A 19,523-nucleotide genomic window follows, 5' to 3' on the forward strand; every position below is an offset into this window, starting at 1 on the left:
CTGCTTTCTGCCTTTATGTGTGTAGCTGTCCCCACCTGGAATGCCCATTCCCACCATTTCCAAGTGTCCAAATCCTACCTATTTTTGCAGTTCCACTCCTGACTAGATTATTAGAGCTAGAATCGATATCTTCCTCATCTAAAATGTTCATAGCTTCTCTGTTTTTCTTTTTACATGTAATGAGTTTATTTTTATCTTGAAATTAATATTTGAAAACTTTCTCCATTTTAATTCCTAATATGGTAATTATTGATAGATAGAAATTATGTAAGCAAAAGTTCTTTGTGGTCCTCGGTAAATTTTTTTTTTTTTTTTTTGGTAACAGCTTTATTGAGATATGATTCGTATACCATACAGTTCACCCACTTAAAGAGCATCTCTTGTTTCGGCATTTACGTTCTTCCTTATGATTATTTATCACCGTGACTTCACGCTCCTACTGGAACTATGGTTCGTGAGGCAAAGACCAGATCTCAGACATTTTTGTGTTCCCCTTAGTGCTGGGCATAGCGCTACAAACATACCAGGCACTAAAATGCCTTTGAACGATCCACGTTTCCTCTTTTCTTCTGCCAGTTCTAAATTCCATACCTTCTTTAGGTGGGGACTAGATTCAGCAATTAGCAGCTAGCCTTTAAAATAAGGGCTGGTATGTCAATTTCCAGGGCGATTTGGCAGGGATGCTAGTTTCACTTAACTATCATTTGGGAATGAGGAGTATCTCAAGAAGAGAACTTGGATGGCAGCTTTCAGAGCAAAGGATAATGCGCTAGGGTTTGCCCCGCGAACTTGCCAGGTGACGGGGAGACGGAAGAGTGTTCGCAGCCTGAGTGAACAGCGTGAGCCGTGTAGCCTGGGAGGAGTTCGTTTGACAGGAAAGAGGGGTGAGGCTAGAGGGTTGGGCTGTGGAGGTCTCCACCACCAGGTTGAGAACTCTTAGACTTTATTTAAGCAGTCGAATCCATCAGGGTCTTTATTATTTTTTTTTTTAAACATCTTTATTGGGGTATAATTGCTTTACAATGGTGTGTTAGTTTCTGCTTTATAACAAAGTGAATCAGCTATACATATACATATGTTCCCATATGTCTTCCCTCTTGCGTCTCCCTCCCTCCCACTCTCCCCATTCCACCCCTCCAGGCTGTCACAAAGCCCTGAGCTCCATCAGGGTCTTTAAACTCTCCTGGTGGAAGGCTGGGTGACCATGTTGAAGGACTTTCTGCCAAGGTATGTGGTGATATGAGAGGGATGATTGAGAGGGTGAAGTTAGTGCCAATAGCTTTTATTTGCCCGAACTGTACAAGCTCCTAACACAGCATTATGTTTATTGAATGCCTAGTGTATTTCAGGAAGTGCATAAGCCAGCCCCTGATCGTGTCAGGTGTTTTCTTATATATTTCTTTCACTGTCTTTTATGTAAAAATGCTGCGTGTCCCATGTCAGACCTGTGCCGATTTGTAATCGGCGGGAGGGGGGCGCCATGTTTTATCCAGCTTAACTCTAGTCTCTTGCAGAACAAATAAAAAGTGCTTGATAAATGAGCAAGAGATTGAGAGGGAGTGACAAGATGCTCACCCCCATATTACTATGAAAGGGAAAGATTACTTTTTTAGGATAGAGAAATTCTGTGGGCATCACTGTAACCAAGTACTCAAGTTTAGTGGCACCTGCGTTGGGACACAGTGGCATCAGGTGCCTTTGATGTGATGCCACGTGCTGTGCACACCACCTCTCGTATTCTTGCCGAAAATGTTCACCTCAAATCGAATCATGAGGAAATGATCAGATCACCAAAAATTGTAGGGCAGTTAATTGGTCTGGATTATTTAAATACACCAATGTCACGGAAGAGGAAGAAAGATAGAAAAAGTTCCTTTAGGAAATTAAAGAGATGCAGCTATGCAGCTGCTTCCCACTAGCTATCTGTTTTGAATTTGGTAGTGTCAGTGCTACTCTCTCACTTTGTCCCAGCTTACCCTTCCCCCTCCCCGTGTCCTTAAGTCCATTCTCTACATCTGCGTCTTTATTCCTGTCCTGCCCCTAGTTTCATCAGAACCATCTTTTTAAATTCCATATATATGTGTGTTAGCATATGCTGTTTGTTTTTCTCTTTCTGACTTACTTCACTCTGTATGACAGACTGTGGGTCCGTCCACCTCACTACAAATAACTCAGTTTTGTTTCTTTTTATGGCTGAGTAATATCCCATTGTATATATCTGCCACATCTTCTTTATCCATTCATCTGTCGATGGACACTTAGGTTGCTTCCATGTCTTGGCTATTGTAAATAGAGCTGCAGTGAACATTGTGGTACACGTCTCTTTCTGAATTATGGCCTTCTCAGGGTATATGCCCAGTAGGGGGATTGCTCAATCATACAGTAGCATGCTTTGTGACCACCTAGAGGGGTGGGATAGGGAGGGTGGGAGGGAGGTGCAAGAGGGAGGGGATATGGTGGTATATGTATACATATAGCTGATTTACTTTGTTATGCAGCAGAAACTAACACAACATTGTAAAGCAATTATACCCCAGTAAAGGTGTTAAAAAAAAAAAAAAAGACACTGATGAAAGAAATTAAAGACGATACAAACAGATGGGGGATATACCATGTTCTTGGATTGGAAGAATCAGCATTGTGAAAATGACTATACTGCCCAGAGCAATCCACAGATTCAATGTAATCCCTATCAGACTACCACTGGCATTTTTCACAGAACTAGAACAAAAAAATTCAGTTTGTATGGAAACACAAAAGACCCTGAATAACCAAAGCAGTCTTGAGAAAGAAGAACGAGCTGGAGGAATCAGGCTCCCTGACTTCAGACTACACTACAAAGCTACAGTAATCAAGACAGTATGGTACTGGCACAAAAACAGGAATATAGATCAATGGAACAGGATAGAAAACCCAGAGATAAACCCACGCACATATGGTCACATTATCTTTGATAAAGGAGGCAAGGATATAGAATATACAATGGAGAAAAGACAGCCTCTTCAATAAGTGGTGCTGGGAAAACTGGACAGCTACATGTAAAGGAATGAAATTGGAACGCTCACTAACACCATACACAAAAATAAACTCAAAATGGATTAAAGACCTAAATGTAAGGCCAGACACTATAAAACTCTTAGAGGAAAACATAGGCAGAACACTCTATGACATAAATCACAGCAAGATCCTTTTTGACCCACCTCCTAGAGAAATGGAAATAAAAACAAAAATAAACAAATGGGATCTAATGAAACTTAAAAGATTTGCCTAGCAAAGGCAACCATAAACAAGATGAAAAGACAACCCTCAGAATGGGAGAAACTATTTGCAAACGAAGCAACGTGACAAAGGATTAATGTCCAGGATATATAAGCCACTCATTCAGCTCAATATCAAAAAAACAAACAACCCAATCCAAAAATGGGCAGAAGACCTAAATAGACATTTCTCTAAAGAAGACACACAGATGGCCAAGAAGCACATGCAAAGCTGCTCAACATCACTAATTATTAGAGAAATGTAAATCATGAGGTTATCACCTTACACCAGTCAGAATAGCCGTCATCAAAAATCTACAAACAATAAATGCTGGAGAGGGTGTGGAGAAATGGGAACCCTCTTGCACTGTTGGTGGGAATGTAAATTGATTCAGTCACTCTGGAGAACAGTATGGAGGTTCCGTAAAAAACTAAAAATAGAACTACCATATGACCCAGCAATCCCACTACTGGGCAAAAACCCTGAGAAAATCATACTTCAAAAAGAGACATGTACCGGGCTTCCCTGGTGGTGCAGTGGTTTAGAGTCCGCCTGCCGATGCAGGGGACGTGGGTTCGTGCCCTGGTCCGGGAAGATCCCACGTGCCGCGGAGCGGCTGGGCCCGTGAGCCATGGCCTCTGAGCCTGCGCGTCCGGAGCCTGTGCTCCGCAACGGGAGAGGCCACAACAGTGAGAGGCCTGTGTACCGCAAAAAAAAAAAAAAAAAAAAAAAAAAAAAGAGACACGTACCGGGCTTCCCTGGTGGCGCAGTGGTTGAGAGTCCGCCTGCCGATGCAGGGGACATGGGCTCGTGCCCCGGTCCGGGAAGATCCCACATGCCGCGGAGCGGTTGGGCCCATGAGACATGGCCGCTGAGCCTGCGCGTCCCGAGCCTGTGCTCCGCAATGGGAGAGGCCACAACAGTGAGAGGCCCGTGTACCACAAAAAAAAAAAAAAGAAAAAAAGACGTACCACAATGTTCATTGCAGCACTATTTACCGTAATCAGGACATGGAAGCAACCTAAGTGTCCATCAACAGATGAGTGGATATGGCACATATACACAATGGAATATTACTCAGCCATAAAAAGGAACGAAATTGAGTTATTTGTAGTGAGGTGGATGGACCTGGAGTCTGTCATACAGAGTGAAGTAAGTCAGAAAGAGAAAAAGAAATACCGTATGCTAACACATATATGTGGAATCTGAAAAAAAAAAAAAAAAGGTTCTGATGAACCTAGGGACAGGACAGGAATAAAGACACAGACGTAGAGAATGGACTTAAGGACACGGGGAGGGGGAAGGGTAAGCTGGGACGAAGTGAGAGAGTGGCATTGACATATATACACTACCAAATGTAAAATAAATAGCTAGTGGGAAGCAGCTGCATAGCACAGGGAGGCCAGCTCCGTGCTTTGTGACCACCTAGAGGGGTGGGATAGGGAGGGTGGAGGGAGACGCAAGAGGGAGGGGATATGGGGATATATGTATACGTATAGCTGATCCACTTTGTTATGCAGCAGAAAGTAACACGACATTGTAAAGCAGTTATATTCCAATAAAGATGTTTTTTAAAGATTCCACAAATGAAAAAGAAATAAAGAGATGCAACAAGTCCATCGACCAGTGTGTGATTGGATCCTGGATTCTCTCCACTGCCTCCCCCCAGAAGAGATAGCTGAGTTGCGGAAATTTGAACCTGGCTTGGGTATTAGATAATGATGATATATGAACTTTAACGTGCTTGGGTGTGATGATGGTTCTGTGTCTGTGAAGGAGAGTGCCTTCACTAGTAGAAGACACTTGAAGTATTTGGGGTATGATATGATGCTTGCAAGGTACCTTAAAAATTATAGCAAGTATAGTTTAAAAGGTGCATGTGTGTAGACAGACGAGATGAATCAAGGGGAAGGGAATGGGATGCTCACTTATTAAACTTTTCGGTAGCTTTAAAATTATTTTAAGAATTGGAAAAAATAAACTTATGTACTCGGGCACTTGGCTGTTTGAGTGATAAGGCTGACAAAACCCTGCTTTAACTGGCTCGTTTTACCAGTCTTCACGGTGATTAGGCCCTTGGATCACGTGTGTGCCTGAGCGCCCGGAGCTGCTTTCACTCTCAGTATTGTGGAGTCTTTGAACTTTGCGTCCTATTTTAATCCTTGGAAAAACCACTCTGGCTTCTGAAACCAGCTCATTGAGCAGCAGTAAGTAATACAGTGGGTTGCTGTCCCTCTGTGGGTTGGCAGAATGGCTTTCTGAGATGTCGGACTTAGGATGTTTGCCATGTCCCAGGGACCTGCCGGCTTCGACGCTGGAAGGGGTTTGGAGCTGATGTGGGATCCCGTGTTTGGGGTAGGTTGGCCCATCTGTGGCCTTCAGGAGTTCATATGCCAGTTTATGTATGAATTCTGAGTTGGTTCCTGGGAGCCTCATCTTTTTCCTCCAGGTCTGGACTAGAATTTATTGCAGAGAACAAGACTGCCTGTCTGTCTCGTGAGAGACAGCAGCAAACCCGATGGTACGGCTCAGAAATCTGTAGTTTGGGAGCTGGAGCCGGGCCGACTCCAGCCGGTGGTATCAGAAGAGGCGCTCTTGGGCGGCTGGCCGCCTTGAGATTGCATGTTGAAAGTGGAGATGACTGAATCGGTCAGGAGGAATTGTAGTGGGGGGAAAGGCGTCTGGAAACAAGCAAAGGAGGGGGGGTTGGGGGAGGGGCGCTAGAGCACCTGGCACTGTGCCAAGTGTCCTGTTTAACCCTTAAGATAGATCTGGGCCTCCGTGTGGGTTCACGTGGTCCTTTTCACACACGTGGAAACAGTCGCAGGCAGTCAGGTAGCTGCCCCAAGACCCCCCACTGGCTCTTGGTGAAGCAGGTTTGGAAGGTCTCTGACCTGTGCTCCTGGCACTGTGTCTGATTTTCGACTAGTTGGTGGAAACTGCACGTGCTAACCTCTCGTGAACAGTGGGAGCGGACCCTGGAGTAGTTCCTTTGCCCCCATCATTTCATCCTCTGGGTTGGAGTCGTATCAAAGGATGGAATTGAACAGATGCTATAGTAACAGATGGCCCATGCAGGGCTGGGAACTTCCTGTGCGGTTTCACTGGTTCTCACAAAAGAAGCTCTCAAGGTAGATGAAGAAATAGAGGCTCGAGAGAGATGAAGAGACTTTGCCAAGATCACACCTTTGATCCCAAAAGCCCACCACGTCTCCCTGCACTGGGCCAGCGTGGTCGGGGACACAGAAACGAGTCACGGGGCCGCACTCTGACCACATGCAGGTGGGACACAGAGGATGGGACCCAGGCAAGCTCGAGAGTAGCCAGTGTGTGAGAAGTCCATTCTAGAGGGTCAGTGTGATGGGACGTCAGAGGAAGGAACGTTTCGTTTTCCAGTGTCTCCTTCCACTCCCCAAACTCTCTCTCTTTTTCCTCCTTCAGTGGTCAGTGACTGATTCTTAGGTTCAACACTCCCAGGGCCTCTGGCCCCGGTCATACCCTCTAGAATTCCCTTAAATTTAAGAATGTTTTGACAGTGCCAATACTAGCCTGTTACCTTAGATGTTTAACCTGTTGCATGCCAAAGGGCTGGAAGGGGGAGTTGCTTAGGGTATTTTTACCCACTTATATAATACATTGAAGAGGTGGTACCTTCCCCAGGTGGCTCTCCTGTTGAAGAGGTTAGGACAGCCTCTTTCTTTCTTCACGTCGTTCAGCGATTCCTTCTGTAAGCTCTACTCGAAAGAAAGTCGAGTCCCCAGCAGAGTGCCTGATTCCAATACCGCCTGCAGACACTTTGCTTTCATAATTCTCCTCTTTTTTATTAACAGAAACATGTTACAAAAGTAGATTTGCTAGTAAACATAGTGAAGAATTTCTGGCGGGCTTAGAGAGTCTTTTCCATTAAGGAGGGTTCTGTGCACTTGGCATCCAAGGTACTTGAACTGCTCTTATCTCCTTGGGGTTCATGGGTCATGTGTCAGTGCTGGGGCCTCGGACAGGGACATGTGAGGGCGTGTGACTCGCTGTACTGATGTTCTAATATGCAGGCAGACACCATACAGCAAAAGCAGGGCTTGTACGTTCAGACTCAGCTTCTCTGATTTACTCTGAACCCTCTGCAGCTCCCGTCAGAGCCACAGTCTGGGGTTCGAGGACCAAGAACAGACGCCGGTGTGGTTACTAGGTCAGGCTCAGGAAACCGAGGATGCGAACGGGTGTTCAATCCTATTAAATCCCAGTTATGATTTATGAAGCCAAAACCCAACCTAACGCTGAGACCTGTGGCTCTTCAGCCTGATTTTCTCACTGTTCGGTACCTGAAATTTTCTTTAAGCCGAGATGATATATATGTGGTATATATGTACAGATGATATAGATAGTAAGATTAATTTGAGTTCTCTTACTTTGTGATAATTTCACCCAGGTTAGTATTACATAATCTGTGAAGATACAGTTCAGGTGTAAAGTGAACTCAGTAAGGTAAATGAGATTGCACGGATTTTTTTTTTAAACCCTGAGCACAACACAGTTATTTTAAATGATGTAGAACTTGCTAATTCAATGAATAGCAACATATGGATGCGAATATAACAATTTTTAATTTACTTTAAAGTATTTTCAGTTAGTGCTTTTTGATACCCGATTAACCTTTCTCTTCACCTTATTAAAACATCTTATTGTGTATTTAGAATGTATATTGGGAATTATAGACATCTTACCATTTCTTTGGGATTGTCTTTTTACCCTTTCTCCTCTTGCCCCTGGAGAAATACAGGTGTTTAAAACCATTAGGAACTGTCTACACTGTCCACCCCTGGCGCACCGGCAGCTTCGGCACTGTCTGGGAGCAGCCTGGGGGAGACCCCCGCCTGGTCTCCTCGACCCTCCCCTTCACCTGTGCTTTCCAGAGATAGCCCTGGTCTCTCCTGTGTGTTTGTTCTCACTGAGACACAGCCTGAGTCTCTCTGCACTTCTCCTGGTACGGAGCCAGGGCTCCCCTTGCTCTCTGTGCCAGCCCATGGGTCTCGTCCCCTCCTGGGCAGGTTCTAATCTGGAAGTGGCCTCCAGGCGTTAAATTGCTTCCATTTCTCCACTTATATGAGGTACCTAGAATAGTCAAATTCATAGAGTCGGAAAGTACATTGGTAGATGCCTGGGGCCGGGGGTTGGGGGCGGGGGAATGGGGAGTTAGTGTTTAATGGGGACAGAGTTTCAGTTTAGGAAGGTGAAAAATTCAGGAGACGGATGATGGTGAGAGCTGTACAACAATGTGAATGCACTTAGTGCCACTAAACTCTACAGTTAAATAAGGCTAAAATAGTATGTTTTATATTATGTGACTTTTACCACAATAAAAAAAACTTAAAAAAAAAAAAATTGCTTCCATCTCGACCAGTCCCACCAGATCAGGTCAGTCAGGATAGACCAAGCGGTGGAAGCTGTTAGGTCCCAAAGTGAAGAGCTTCATCCTTCGTGTCAGACCCAGGTTTCAGCCCTGTCCCTGCCTTCCCTGCTTCCTCCCTTTCTTCCCCCCATGTTAGTTAGCTGGGGCTGTGGGATCATAGTACCCCAGACTGGGGGCTTACACAGTAGGCATCTATGCTCACAGTTTTGGAGGCTGGACTTCGAAAGATCAAGGTGTCGGCAGGGTTGCTTTCTCCTGAGGCCCCTCCTCTTGGCTCGTAGATGTCCATCTTCATGTTTCCATGGTCTTTCCTCTGTGTGTGTACTTGTCTGTGTCCAATCTCCTCTTATAAGGACACTGGTCCTATTGGATTGGGGCCCACCCATAGGACCCTATCTCTACATACAGTCACATTCTGAGTACTGGGGTTAGGATTGCAACATATGAATTTGGGGGGCACAGTTCAGCACATGAGTCCCCCTTCCCGCCCTCACCCTGCATGCCTCCTCTTCCTCTCCCTTCCCTTCAACTCTCTTTCCTGCTTCCTCCCTTCAAGTGTCTTCTTCCCACTTCTTTTCCTTAACCTGTGAACATCCTGCACAGCTAGAAGGATATGAAAGCTAGGAGAGCGAAATGCCAGGTGTCTCCTTCCAGCCCTTCTATCAATCAGTCTTGTGACTTGAGCTATTCACCCATTGTTATTATTTTTTAAAATATTTATTTATTTTGCTGCGTCGGGTCTTAGTTGTGGCACGCCGGGTCTTAGTTGCCCCACGGCACGTGGGATCTTAGTTCCCCAACCAGGGGTCAAATTGGCATCCTCTGCATTGCAAGATGGATTCTTACCCACTGGACCACCAGGGAAGTCCCTTCACCCATTCTTGAAACACGAATTTCCTTGGCTGCAGGATGGGAGTTATTCTTCCTCTCTTCCCTTATAGGACTATAGTCAGGAAAACCCAGAATACCAGCTCAGATTTTTAAATGCTTTTAAAATAAAATATGCTGATATAAGATAGAAGAAAGCTCTGACAAAGTGTAATGTCTACAAGATTATCTGGAGTACTTGAAGTTCGATTAAAACAGTGTGTGTTTTAACTCCACAAGTTTTACTGTGGCGTTGTTATCCTTAATTATATTAGTAGCAGTTAGTCATACAGGTTGTGGTTGTTTTTGTTTTTTTCTCTCTTAACAATCTCATTGTTGCTCTAAAGAAAAGGTGAGAGCTGCTGAAACCAAGCTCAGTTCGGGGGTCTGGCCTAGCCTCCCCTGAGCCCCCTGACCCTGGCTGACTGGACAAGAGTGACCTTTAGCTGAGGTTTGGCCTCCAGATGTACGATCGGGCTGCGGGTTTAGAGCCGTGAGTCTATGGTGACAGTGGGGAGGGCACTTGGTGGGGCACCCCGAGCGGAGGTGGGCGGGGGCTCTGTCACTGAGCCATGAAATCCTTGTGCCGCTTGTAGACGCTACGTCACATCTTTTATCTCTGCTGGCTCTCCTGGGTTTCATCGTATTGCCTAACAGCCTTCCTTTTTAGAGAAAAGAAAAAAGTCAAGAATAACCACAAGTTGGACTGTTTGAAAGAGGCTGACTTCTCTGTCTTCTCCCCAGCTGCTGGTCCGTGAGACAAAGAAGTATTCTTTGAAAGAAAATGAATAGGCCCCGGCTGCCGGGGCTTGGGAGATGGGAGATGGGTTGTGAAATGTAGAGTGCGTTTGTTTTATCAGGTGCTCCCCTGCCAGCAGGGTGATGTCAGTCTGTCGCCGTGGGCTGTGGTCACACAGGAGACGGATCCCATTGCTGGGCAGCTAGCTTGGGGGACTGAGCCGTAGTTTTACTTCTTTGGTTTACGTTTAGAAACAATAAAAGGGGTGAGGAGGAGAGTAGAACATAAAATCTTGGACACAGCAGAGATTTAAATTGTGGCAGAAAGCTCTCCGTTGGGCAAGGCATGGAGATTTTTGTGAAAAATCCTTAGAAGTTATAGCAAGAGACCCCTTAGTATAGCTGTCCCTTCCCCTTTCCCATAAACACAGACATTGTCATTTCAGCCTTGTGCTAACCTCCATAAAATGACAATAAATGCCCTTATTTTGATTCATTTCCCCCGAGTCATGCCCGCCTTAAGTGCAGCCACAAATCCCCGTCTGGCCTTTGGCCCACAGAGCTGATGGAGGCGTTGTGACGGGGGTTGAGCCCAGTTCTGACACCGCCCCTGCTTTGTCCCAGGACCCGTCCTGTCCCTCTGAAACCGGATCAGTTGTCTCCGCTCCATGGTGAAGGTCTTAGTCTCTGCCATTCAGCTCAGTAAAAGTCAAGTCTGCGCTTTGTGGACCACATTGCATTTATCTCAGGCTTCAGTTGACTAAGGACAACTTTCTCGTAGCATTGGAATAAGTAAATGAAGCCGGGACACTGGGACTGAGAAGGGTGCTTGGTTTTTAATTAAATCCCCTTCAACTATGAGGTGAGCTTTGAGTCAGGAGTTCTTAGTTGAACCAGCTTTTGCTCCCACCATGTCAAGGGTGTCCTGTAAAAGTTGAGTATTTCTCTATCAACCACCTTTGGAAGATGTACCTTATGGACAATGTAGATTTGAGAGCCAAAGGTAGGCCTTCAAGATGAGCTAATGGAACCACTGAATTTTACAAATGAAGAAATCAGGGCTGAAGAGACAGGTGCTGTTTTGAAGGCCCTCCAGCCAGGTTCTGTATTGGGGTCCAGTCTAAGATGAACCACTGTGTCATGTCCGCCAAAGAAAAACAGGCCTATCAAAATAGGCCACTTGATGACAGACAGGCTTCAGTTTTAGCTGTATTATAATGTAGGAAATAAGGGGTCTTAGGAGCTTTGAAATATGGCAAGAATGGGATTCTGAAACGAGGCTGCGGATTCCTGTGGGTCTCGTCCCTCTGCCTTGGTCTCTCTTCTCCCACTCCATTTCTGACTTTGACAGCAGGATTTTCCTTCTACTGTTTCAGCAGAATCATTCTATAGCACATCATAAAGCTAAGTGGTTTTCTTTTTTCTTTCTCTCTGTTAAACTTTTTAAAATTGAAATTAATATATGCTGATTCTTGTGAAATCTTGGGCCCAAATCCTTGCTCATCTTCAAAATTGGGAGACACATTTAAAGAATATATATATATATATATATATATATTTTTTTTTTTTTTTGCGGTACGCGGGCCTCTCACTGTTGCGGCCTCTCCCGTTGCGGAGCACAGGCCCCGGACGCGCAGGCTCAGCGGCCATGGCTCACGGCCCCAGCCGCTCCGCGGCACGTGGGATCTTCCCGGACCAGGGCACGAACCCGCGTCCCCTGCATCGGCAGGCGGACTCTCAACCACTGCGCCACCAGGGAAGCCCTTTAAGGAATATTTTTGATCCATATACTAGAACTGCTACCATGACTAAAAACAGCAATTAAGTAAATTTTTTGTATCCATTAGGCATTGTGTTCTTCAGCATCACATACCTGGATAAGATTATCTTCTGTTAAAAAGGCCAGATACATTTTAAGAGTTGAGCTTTTTTAGTTATAATTGTAACTTAAAAAAAAAAAAGTTGAATTGACAATTGTAGCTAAGCCAACTCGAGAAACTTAAAATACTGGGTTCCTCACAGCTCAAACTCCCTCCTCTTGTTTGTTCTTGACAAAGAAAGATCATTTCTCCTTTTTCAATTACCAAACCATTGTGAGATTTAGAATACACATGAGCACAAAAGAAAGAAGTCTTTTATATACCAAGATAAGTTCCTTTCGGTGTGTATTTTTTTTCCTTCCCTGCTTGTGGTCAGGGTCTGTATAAGTTTCATCATTTGTTTTTCTGACAGCGCTTTGCACAGCCTTCGGCATGTAATAGACACTCAAACACAATCTGATTAAAAGCTGAGCTGGAGCTTAATAGGACTCTGATGAATCCAAGTGTCTACATAACCTCAAGCACTTCTGCTTTGATTTGTTTTAACTTGATAAATATTTAGAAAATTATCTGACTGACAGAGAGATATAGCTATAATAACAAAAGGTTTATTTTTATTTCAGGGAAAATTAATGGGTGCTTGTTCTTATTTAACAGTTAATTGTGGAAAAACCTGAGAGAGAAAAGGATCTCGTAATACTGGGATCTTCTTTCATCTACTTATAAATACAGCTTTATTGAAATATAATTCACATTACCGTACAATTCAGCCATTTAAAGTATACAATTCAGTGGATTTGAGTGTATTCACAGAGCTATGCAACCTTCACCACAATAAATTTTAGAACATTTTCTTATCACCCGCAAGAGGAACCCTGCCCTCAGTAGCAGCCGTGTCCCACCTCTCACTTCTCCCAGCCCCCAGCAGCCACTAATCTACTTTCTGTCTCTATGCATTTGCCTTTCCTGGACGTTCCATAGAATGGAACCTGATGGTAGGTGGGCTTTTGTGTTGGCTTCTTTCACTCAGCGTACTGTATTCTAGGTTCATCCGTGTCGTAGCATGAACCAGTACTTCCTTCCTTCTTGTAGCTGAATAACATTCCATCGTATGGGTATACCACATTTTTTATATCTGTTCATTGTTGATGGATATTTGGGTTTTGGGCTATAATGAATAGTACTGCTGTGAACCTTCATGTATAAGTTTTGTGTGAGTAAATGTTTTCATTTCTTTTGGATATATACCTGGGAGAGTATTTGCTGGGTCTCTGTTTAACCATTTGAGGAACTGCCCCAAGTGGTTTTCCCCAGCACCTGCACATTTCACGTTTGCTCCAGGAAGACACGAGGGTTCTAATCTCTTCACATCCTCATCAGCACTTGTCCTCTGTCTTGTCATCCTAGCCCTCCTAGTGGCTGCGAGGTGGTGTCTCATTGTGGTTCTGTTTTGTGTTTCCCTGACGTCTAGCGATGTTGAAGACCTTCCCTTGTGCTTCTTGGCGATTCTCTTCTTTGGAGAAAGTTCTTGTCAGATAGTTTCCTATTTTTAAATCGGGTTATCTTTCTCTTGTTGAGTTGTAAGAGTTCTTTATATAAATATATCCTTAAATAGATCTTTAAAAATTCCTTGTTCTACGTTATCTTTGATCTTTAACATACGTCAAAACTCTATAACCCGGGCACCCCTTGCCTCATTTACTCATTGTCATCTGCTGCATGGAATGTATTGTGCTCTGTGTTCTAAGGATAGAAAATGAATAAAATGTCCCTTGCTTCAAGGGGCACAGAACGGAGTGGGAAGGGAAGGGCCATAGTGATACATTTCTGTGCGTATTCAGGAAAAGAGATGACTTTCAGATTGAGGAATCAAGGAAGGCAACCTGGTGGAGGTAGCATTTTAAAAGTGGCCTTTGCAGGATGTGTAGGATTCAACACAAGAAGATTAGGGGAAGAACCTGAGTAAAGATCTTTAGTTCTCTGTGGAATGGTGGTGACTAGTCTGGTTTAACCTTTAGGGCTGAAATTTTCAGAGCTTAGTAAGAGGAATACTAGGAACACAGATGAGAAGCATAGCTGGGACCAGATGTTGACTTTGAGTGCTGAAGCAGTGTGGATAGTGTTTTATCAGTGACTGGCAAGCTCCTGCCTGTTTGGGTAAGAATGGGGTGATGTTCTCACAACGGAGCCTTGGAAGGCTGTGTCTACAGAAGGTGTAGGATGAATTGGGGGTGGCGTGATTGAAGGCAGCGCTACTGTGTTTCTCTCTTGGAAACTGGCACATGCATTAGAAGACAAGAAGGAACTCCTGGGAAAATTATTTAATCTTGTGGTTTCCAAATTTATTTGACCGTGGATTCACTTTTTTTTTTTTTTTTTTTTTTTTTTTACATATAAGATCTGAGGTACGTACTTTGGGTTTTGATGTCTTAGTTCAGTATTTCACAAGTAATAATTTCATAGTAAATGTTGGTTGGTTGGTTGGTTACTTAATTGATTACAGGATTGTGGACCATAGAATTGGGTCTGAAGGAATATGAGATATTAGCTAGTCCGTCCCCTGGTTGGATGGAGGCCCAGAGGGGGGAAGTACGTGCCCATATTTGCCTGTTTCTAAATAAAGGGAGAGTATCCCACAGGTGCCTTGACTCCCAGATCAAATGTACTCCTCGGGCTTCCATGTTGGCACAGTGGATAAGAATCTGCCCGCCAGTGCAGGGGACAGGGGTTCGATCCCTGGTCCGGGAAGATCCCACATGCCGCAGAGCAACTAAGCCTGTGCGCCACAACTACTGAGCCTGCACTCTAGAGCCCGCGAGCCACAGCTACTGAAGCCCGCGTGCCTAGAGCCCGTGCTCCGCGACAAGAGAAACCGCCGCAGTGAGAAGCCCGTACACGGCAACAAAGAGTAGCCCCCGCTCGCCGCAACTAGAGAAAGCCCACGTGCAGCAACAGAGACTCATTGCGGCCAAAAATAAATTCAAATAGAGTTTTACTAAAATAATTTTAACCTTGTTTTGCTACGTACACACTGACAACAGCAAATCCTGCTCTACGATACCTGGCGTTGGGCCAGGGCCCTCTCCAGGGGGCCTGGGAGATGAATGAAGGCATGTAACTGAGCAGACCTGCCTGCCCTTCTAACTGGCTCTTTTCCTCCTGCCCCTGGTTTCTTTGTGCTGAGCCATGTGTGGGGCTTGCACGGTGTTTAGGAGGAGGTGTTAGCCTGATAGGCAGAGGGCATGGTTCTTGCTACAGTTAACCTGTTCACGTGTGACCCTGAGTAGGTGACTCCGTCTGTCACACGAGGAACCCAGCACTAACGGCATGCATGTCCCCGTCATCTCTAGAGGAGCCCCCCCTCCCCCCAGGACCACCTGTGGTTCCTTCGTGGGTCCTTTACCCGCCAGGTTACCAATCTCCAGTGTTTTCAAAGGATTCCTGTGGACTTTCTCTGCCAGACACCAGCAATTCAATCTTAAGATAAGCAGTGCCTCCATTTGATGAACTTAAATGCAAACAAGCCCAAGAACTTGTACGAGGATGGAAACTGGGGAGTGAAGTAGGAATGTTATCGTTACCCCAAGAGTTTTGCTCTTCACGTAACAGTGATTTCTTGCGTAATGAGTGACTCTTCCTTTTTTGGGGTGATTCGACTTCGTTGATGTGGTGGCGATTTTCCATGGCAACCGGCCTTGCCACACATCTGGAATCTGATGAAATGGCTCCCAAAGCCCGGGGGTCCTCACAGAGTACTCCTCATCCCACTTGCGCTGCCAGGGACGTGGAGAGACACTGGGTGGAGGGTGCGCTGGCGCTGTGCCTTGCGGATGAGGCTTCATTTGCAGTGGTTGGGTTTCTCGGGGTATCACCAGGGGTCCTCCAGAAGTTAACCGGGTTACTGATGCTCTGTGGAGAAGGAGAGAATGAGAAGGAGGGGCAGCTTTCGAAAGGATATTTTCTAATTTATTAAGGTACAGATATTAGCACTGCTGTTTGTTTGTTTAAACCAAAAATAACTTAATACGAGGTAGAGGTCAACCAAAATCCTACTGAGTTTCTGAGTGTAGCAGGCCAGCATAGGGCTTGTGTTTTAGGTATTTCATTTAAAATGGAAAGTTCCAGTTTGCTTTGGGGCCAGGATCCTTAAAAGAAATCCTGACTGGAGGTGTATTATGGGTGACTGTATATTTGCTAGTTTATATCTTGCTGACTAAATTGGCAACATTTTTATTTTTCCTGGTAAACATTAAGAAGGCATTTTTCCCTCCTTTCCCTAACAAAATCGCATTTGTCATATGTGTGTGAAGCAAACGGCTGTTAAAACTGTCCACGCATTCTGTGACGATACGAAAATTAGTGGTGGCAAACAAAGATTTCCTTTCTTAGGTACCACAGGCCTCAGATGAAGTCGACTTTATCCTAATGTGACTCTCAAATGGTGACCAAGTGGAAACAAAATTGGTCAGGCCTTAGAGGCCAATATGAAAAGCACAACAAACAGGTTATTATTTGTGAAAATTTTAGGTACTCAGCCCCCCATGACTTAGAAAGCTTGATGTTTTTTCTCTTAAAGTAACTATTACTCTTGCTTATAAATTTTAGAAAGTATATAACCATTCTTGTAATGGAAGGTTATGCTTATTTTAATTCATAACAAGGCACAAAGTTATCTCTTCGCACGAAGCCTTTCTAAAACGGGAATGAAAGACAGCAAGATGTCGAATCAGATCAAACTGTGAACTCTGATCATGAGTGTCTGACTTTGAAAATATTTTGAGAACAGCACATGTGCATTAAGCTGGTGACAGATTATCCACAGAAACTTAGTGCTGATAATAATCATATTTTTAACATGCCATTTTTAGTGTACTGTAAGAAAAAAATATGTATTTCCCATTAAACAACGTATTTTTGTTTGTTTTAACGTTGGGGGGCAAACATGTGAACTATTAACCCATAAATTTTCCTCATTGTTAAAAAAAATAACATACCAAAGACACAATAAAAGTGTAACACGCAAGAAAAGTGAGTTTAGTGGTTTAATGAACCCACGGTTAGGTCATCATACTCTTACAGGTATGTAGCTGACTACCCCAAAATCAAAAGACCTCTGTTGTCTTCAGTTAACTTTTGAGATGGTTCATGGTGGATACTCCCTCTGTCCCCAGTTAGTTTATTGCAACTTTTTATTTTAAAGCCCTAAAAAGTTACTGAGGAAATGGTAGGTATGTGACGTGATGGATGTGTTAGCTCTGGTGGTAACGTTTTGCAATGTATAAGTGTATCAGATCAACACGTTGTTCACCTTAAACTGACAAAATGATATATGTCAGTGATATCTCAATAACGCTGGGGCAGAAAAGAGTGACTGTGCTGGGAAACCATGTTTATGTAGAAGGGCTCACGCTTGGCAGCTCCCCGGGGCCCGGGCGCGTTTTGAGAATGGCAGCCCATCCCGTTGCCAGAAACTTTCCCCCGGGAGTCGTTTTGCGAGGGGCCGGGGTGGGGGCGTGTCTCCTGCTTGGTGACACGTGTCTCTCTCTCTCTGCTCAGGTGAAGCTGCTCTCAGGGGGGAGCCCCGGCTGCAGACCCTGCCCGTGGCCTCGGCCCTCACTAGTCACCGCACGGGGCCCCCGCCCATCAGTCCCAGCAAGAGGAAGTTCACCGTGGAGCCCGGCGACGACGAGCTGGACTGTGAAAGTGACCATGCTTCCAAGATGAGTCGCATCTTCGCCCCCCACCTGTAAGTGCCCCCCCTGAAGCGGGTCCTGGGCCACGGTTCTCTTGCCACTCTGTGCCGCTGACTCGGAAGGGGAGAGGTGCCCGCTACTCCCCTGCCAGGAGCGGGCACTAAACCGGTGTTAATAGCTCCAGGAGAGGTGACCTCTCATCTCCTTCCGACGCATGTGTGCGGCCATTCGAGTGTGTTCCCCAGAGGAGCTACCTTTCCCTACAGCGGCTTGGGGACGTTGTCTGGAAGCCTTGGCTTCTCTTGCCTGGTCACTGCCAGCTGCTTGCGCAGGGGGCCGGTCCCCACTGAGTGTCCTTAGGGGCCGGGGCAGTGGCCGAAGGGGTGAGCGCCGGGCCACCGCTGTGAAATGCTGGCTCAGGAGCCCCATTTGTGCACCCTGAGAGCTAGGTGTGCAGCCGCAGCTGTGTGTCCCACGGTGGGGAGGGCGCTTTTCGTGCAGGGGACGCGCGCGGCTGAGGGAGCTTCCTCCCGCGCGCAGAGGAGCCGTGCCCGGGCGGCGGCCCTGCCCCTCCGTCCCTGCCCGCGCCTGCGGCCTCCGCGCGTGTTGCTTCAACTCCCTGCACCTCAGTGTCCCCCTTTGCTGAGACGAAAGTTCTGTGATCCGATGCGGCATCACCACGTTTGTGTTTGGAAACCGGCGCGCTGTATCTGGGCTCCCTCGTGTTTCTCACACGCACGCCTCGCGGAGGGAGCGGATGCTTCTTCGGAGGTCTGGCGGCCTCGGGGACCCCCAGGCAGCTGCGCGGGGAGGCTGGCCTGGCGGTTGGGCGGCCGGTGGGTAGTCTGGGGTCTTGGCAGAGGGCGGAGGCCGCCCTGACGGCTGGAAGTAGCGCGCGGTCTGTCTGGGTAAAAGGCGCTGCTCCTTTCTCCTCCCCACACGTGACTTAATGTGTAGTGATTACTCAGGATGCTTGGCCATCCCCAGTTCTTCGGAGGATGCTGCCGTTCCTGGCAGGAACGTGGACCTCATATTCCAGGCTCCTCACTGGAGGCGGGGACCTAGCACGGTTCGAGGGGGCCGATCGCGCCAGCAGCCCTCGGCATTGCCGGCATTCCAGCGCGCTGGCCTGTGTGTGTAGTCATAAGACATACTGACAGCGGTATTTCTCTATCCTCAGTAAATCACTGTAGTGTTAGTCAGAGGCTGAGCCTGCAGTCTGGAGCCCTGGAATTTGCTACGATCAGGAATCCAGCAACAAGGCTCTGCAAAACAATGACCTCTCGCAAAGAGGGAGAGGCTCATAATTTAGACCCTGGGCGTCCAACTGTTTGGAGTTCATTCTTATGTTACTAGGAATCTCTTCCTCTCTCCAAACCCAAATAAGAGACATTTGGTCCTTTTTTTTTTCTTTTCTTTTCTCTCTCTCTCTCTTTTTTAAATGAAGAAAGGGGGAGGTGGCTCTGCGATAGTAGGTTTTGTGATCAAGCTTGCCTTAGTTTCAATCCCAATTCTGCCACTCACCATCTTTGTGGCCTTGGACGATCACTTAATTTATCTGGGCCCGATATCCTTCTCTGTAAGGTGGCGATGCTGACAGTTCATGTGTGGAGCTATTGTGAGCAGTAGAGTGAAAATATGCGAGGAGTTGGGCCCAGTGTAATACTCAGTTGATGACAGTTACTGCTTTTATTATTAATGAGTCCATTATTCAGATACTGGTAACGATAGGGAATGAGA

The 19,523-nt window shown here is 45.9% G+C and overlaps 1 protein-coding gene across 2 annotated transcripts in view; it reads left to right on the plus strand.

Annotated features, from left to right (window-relative positions):
* The window catches only part of VGLL4 (vestigial like family member 4), a 139,986-nt gene that overhangs the window by 85,601 nt on the left and 34,862 nt on the right, over positions 1–19,523 (plus strand). For both annotated transcript variants that reach the window (XM_065886085.1, XM_065886084.1), the window contains exon 2: positions 17,647–17,836. In XM_065886085.1, coding sequence (XP_065742157.1) covers positions 17,647–17,836 — 190 coding nt within the window. The remainder of the gene's footprint in view (positions 1–17,646; positions 17,837–19,523) is intronic.

Source organism: Phocoena phocoena, chromosome 10 (genome assembly GCF_963924675.1).
Source record: "Phocoena phocoena chromosome 10, mPhoPho1.1, whole genome shotgun sequence".
Classification (NCBI taxonomy): Eukaryota; Metazoa; Chordata; class Mammalia; order Artiodactyla; family Phocoenidae; genus Phocoena; species Phocoena phocoena.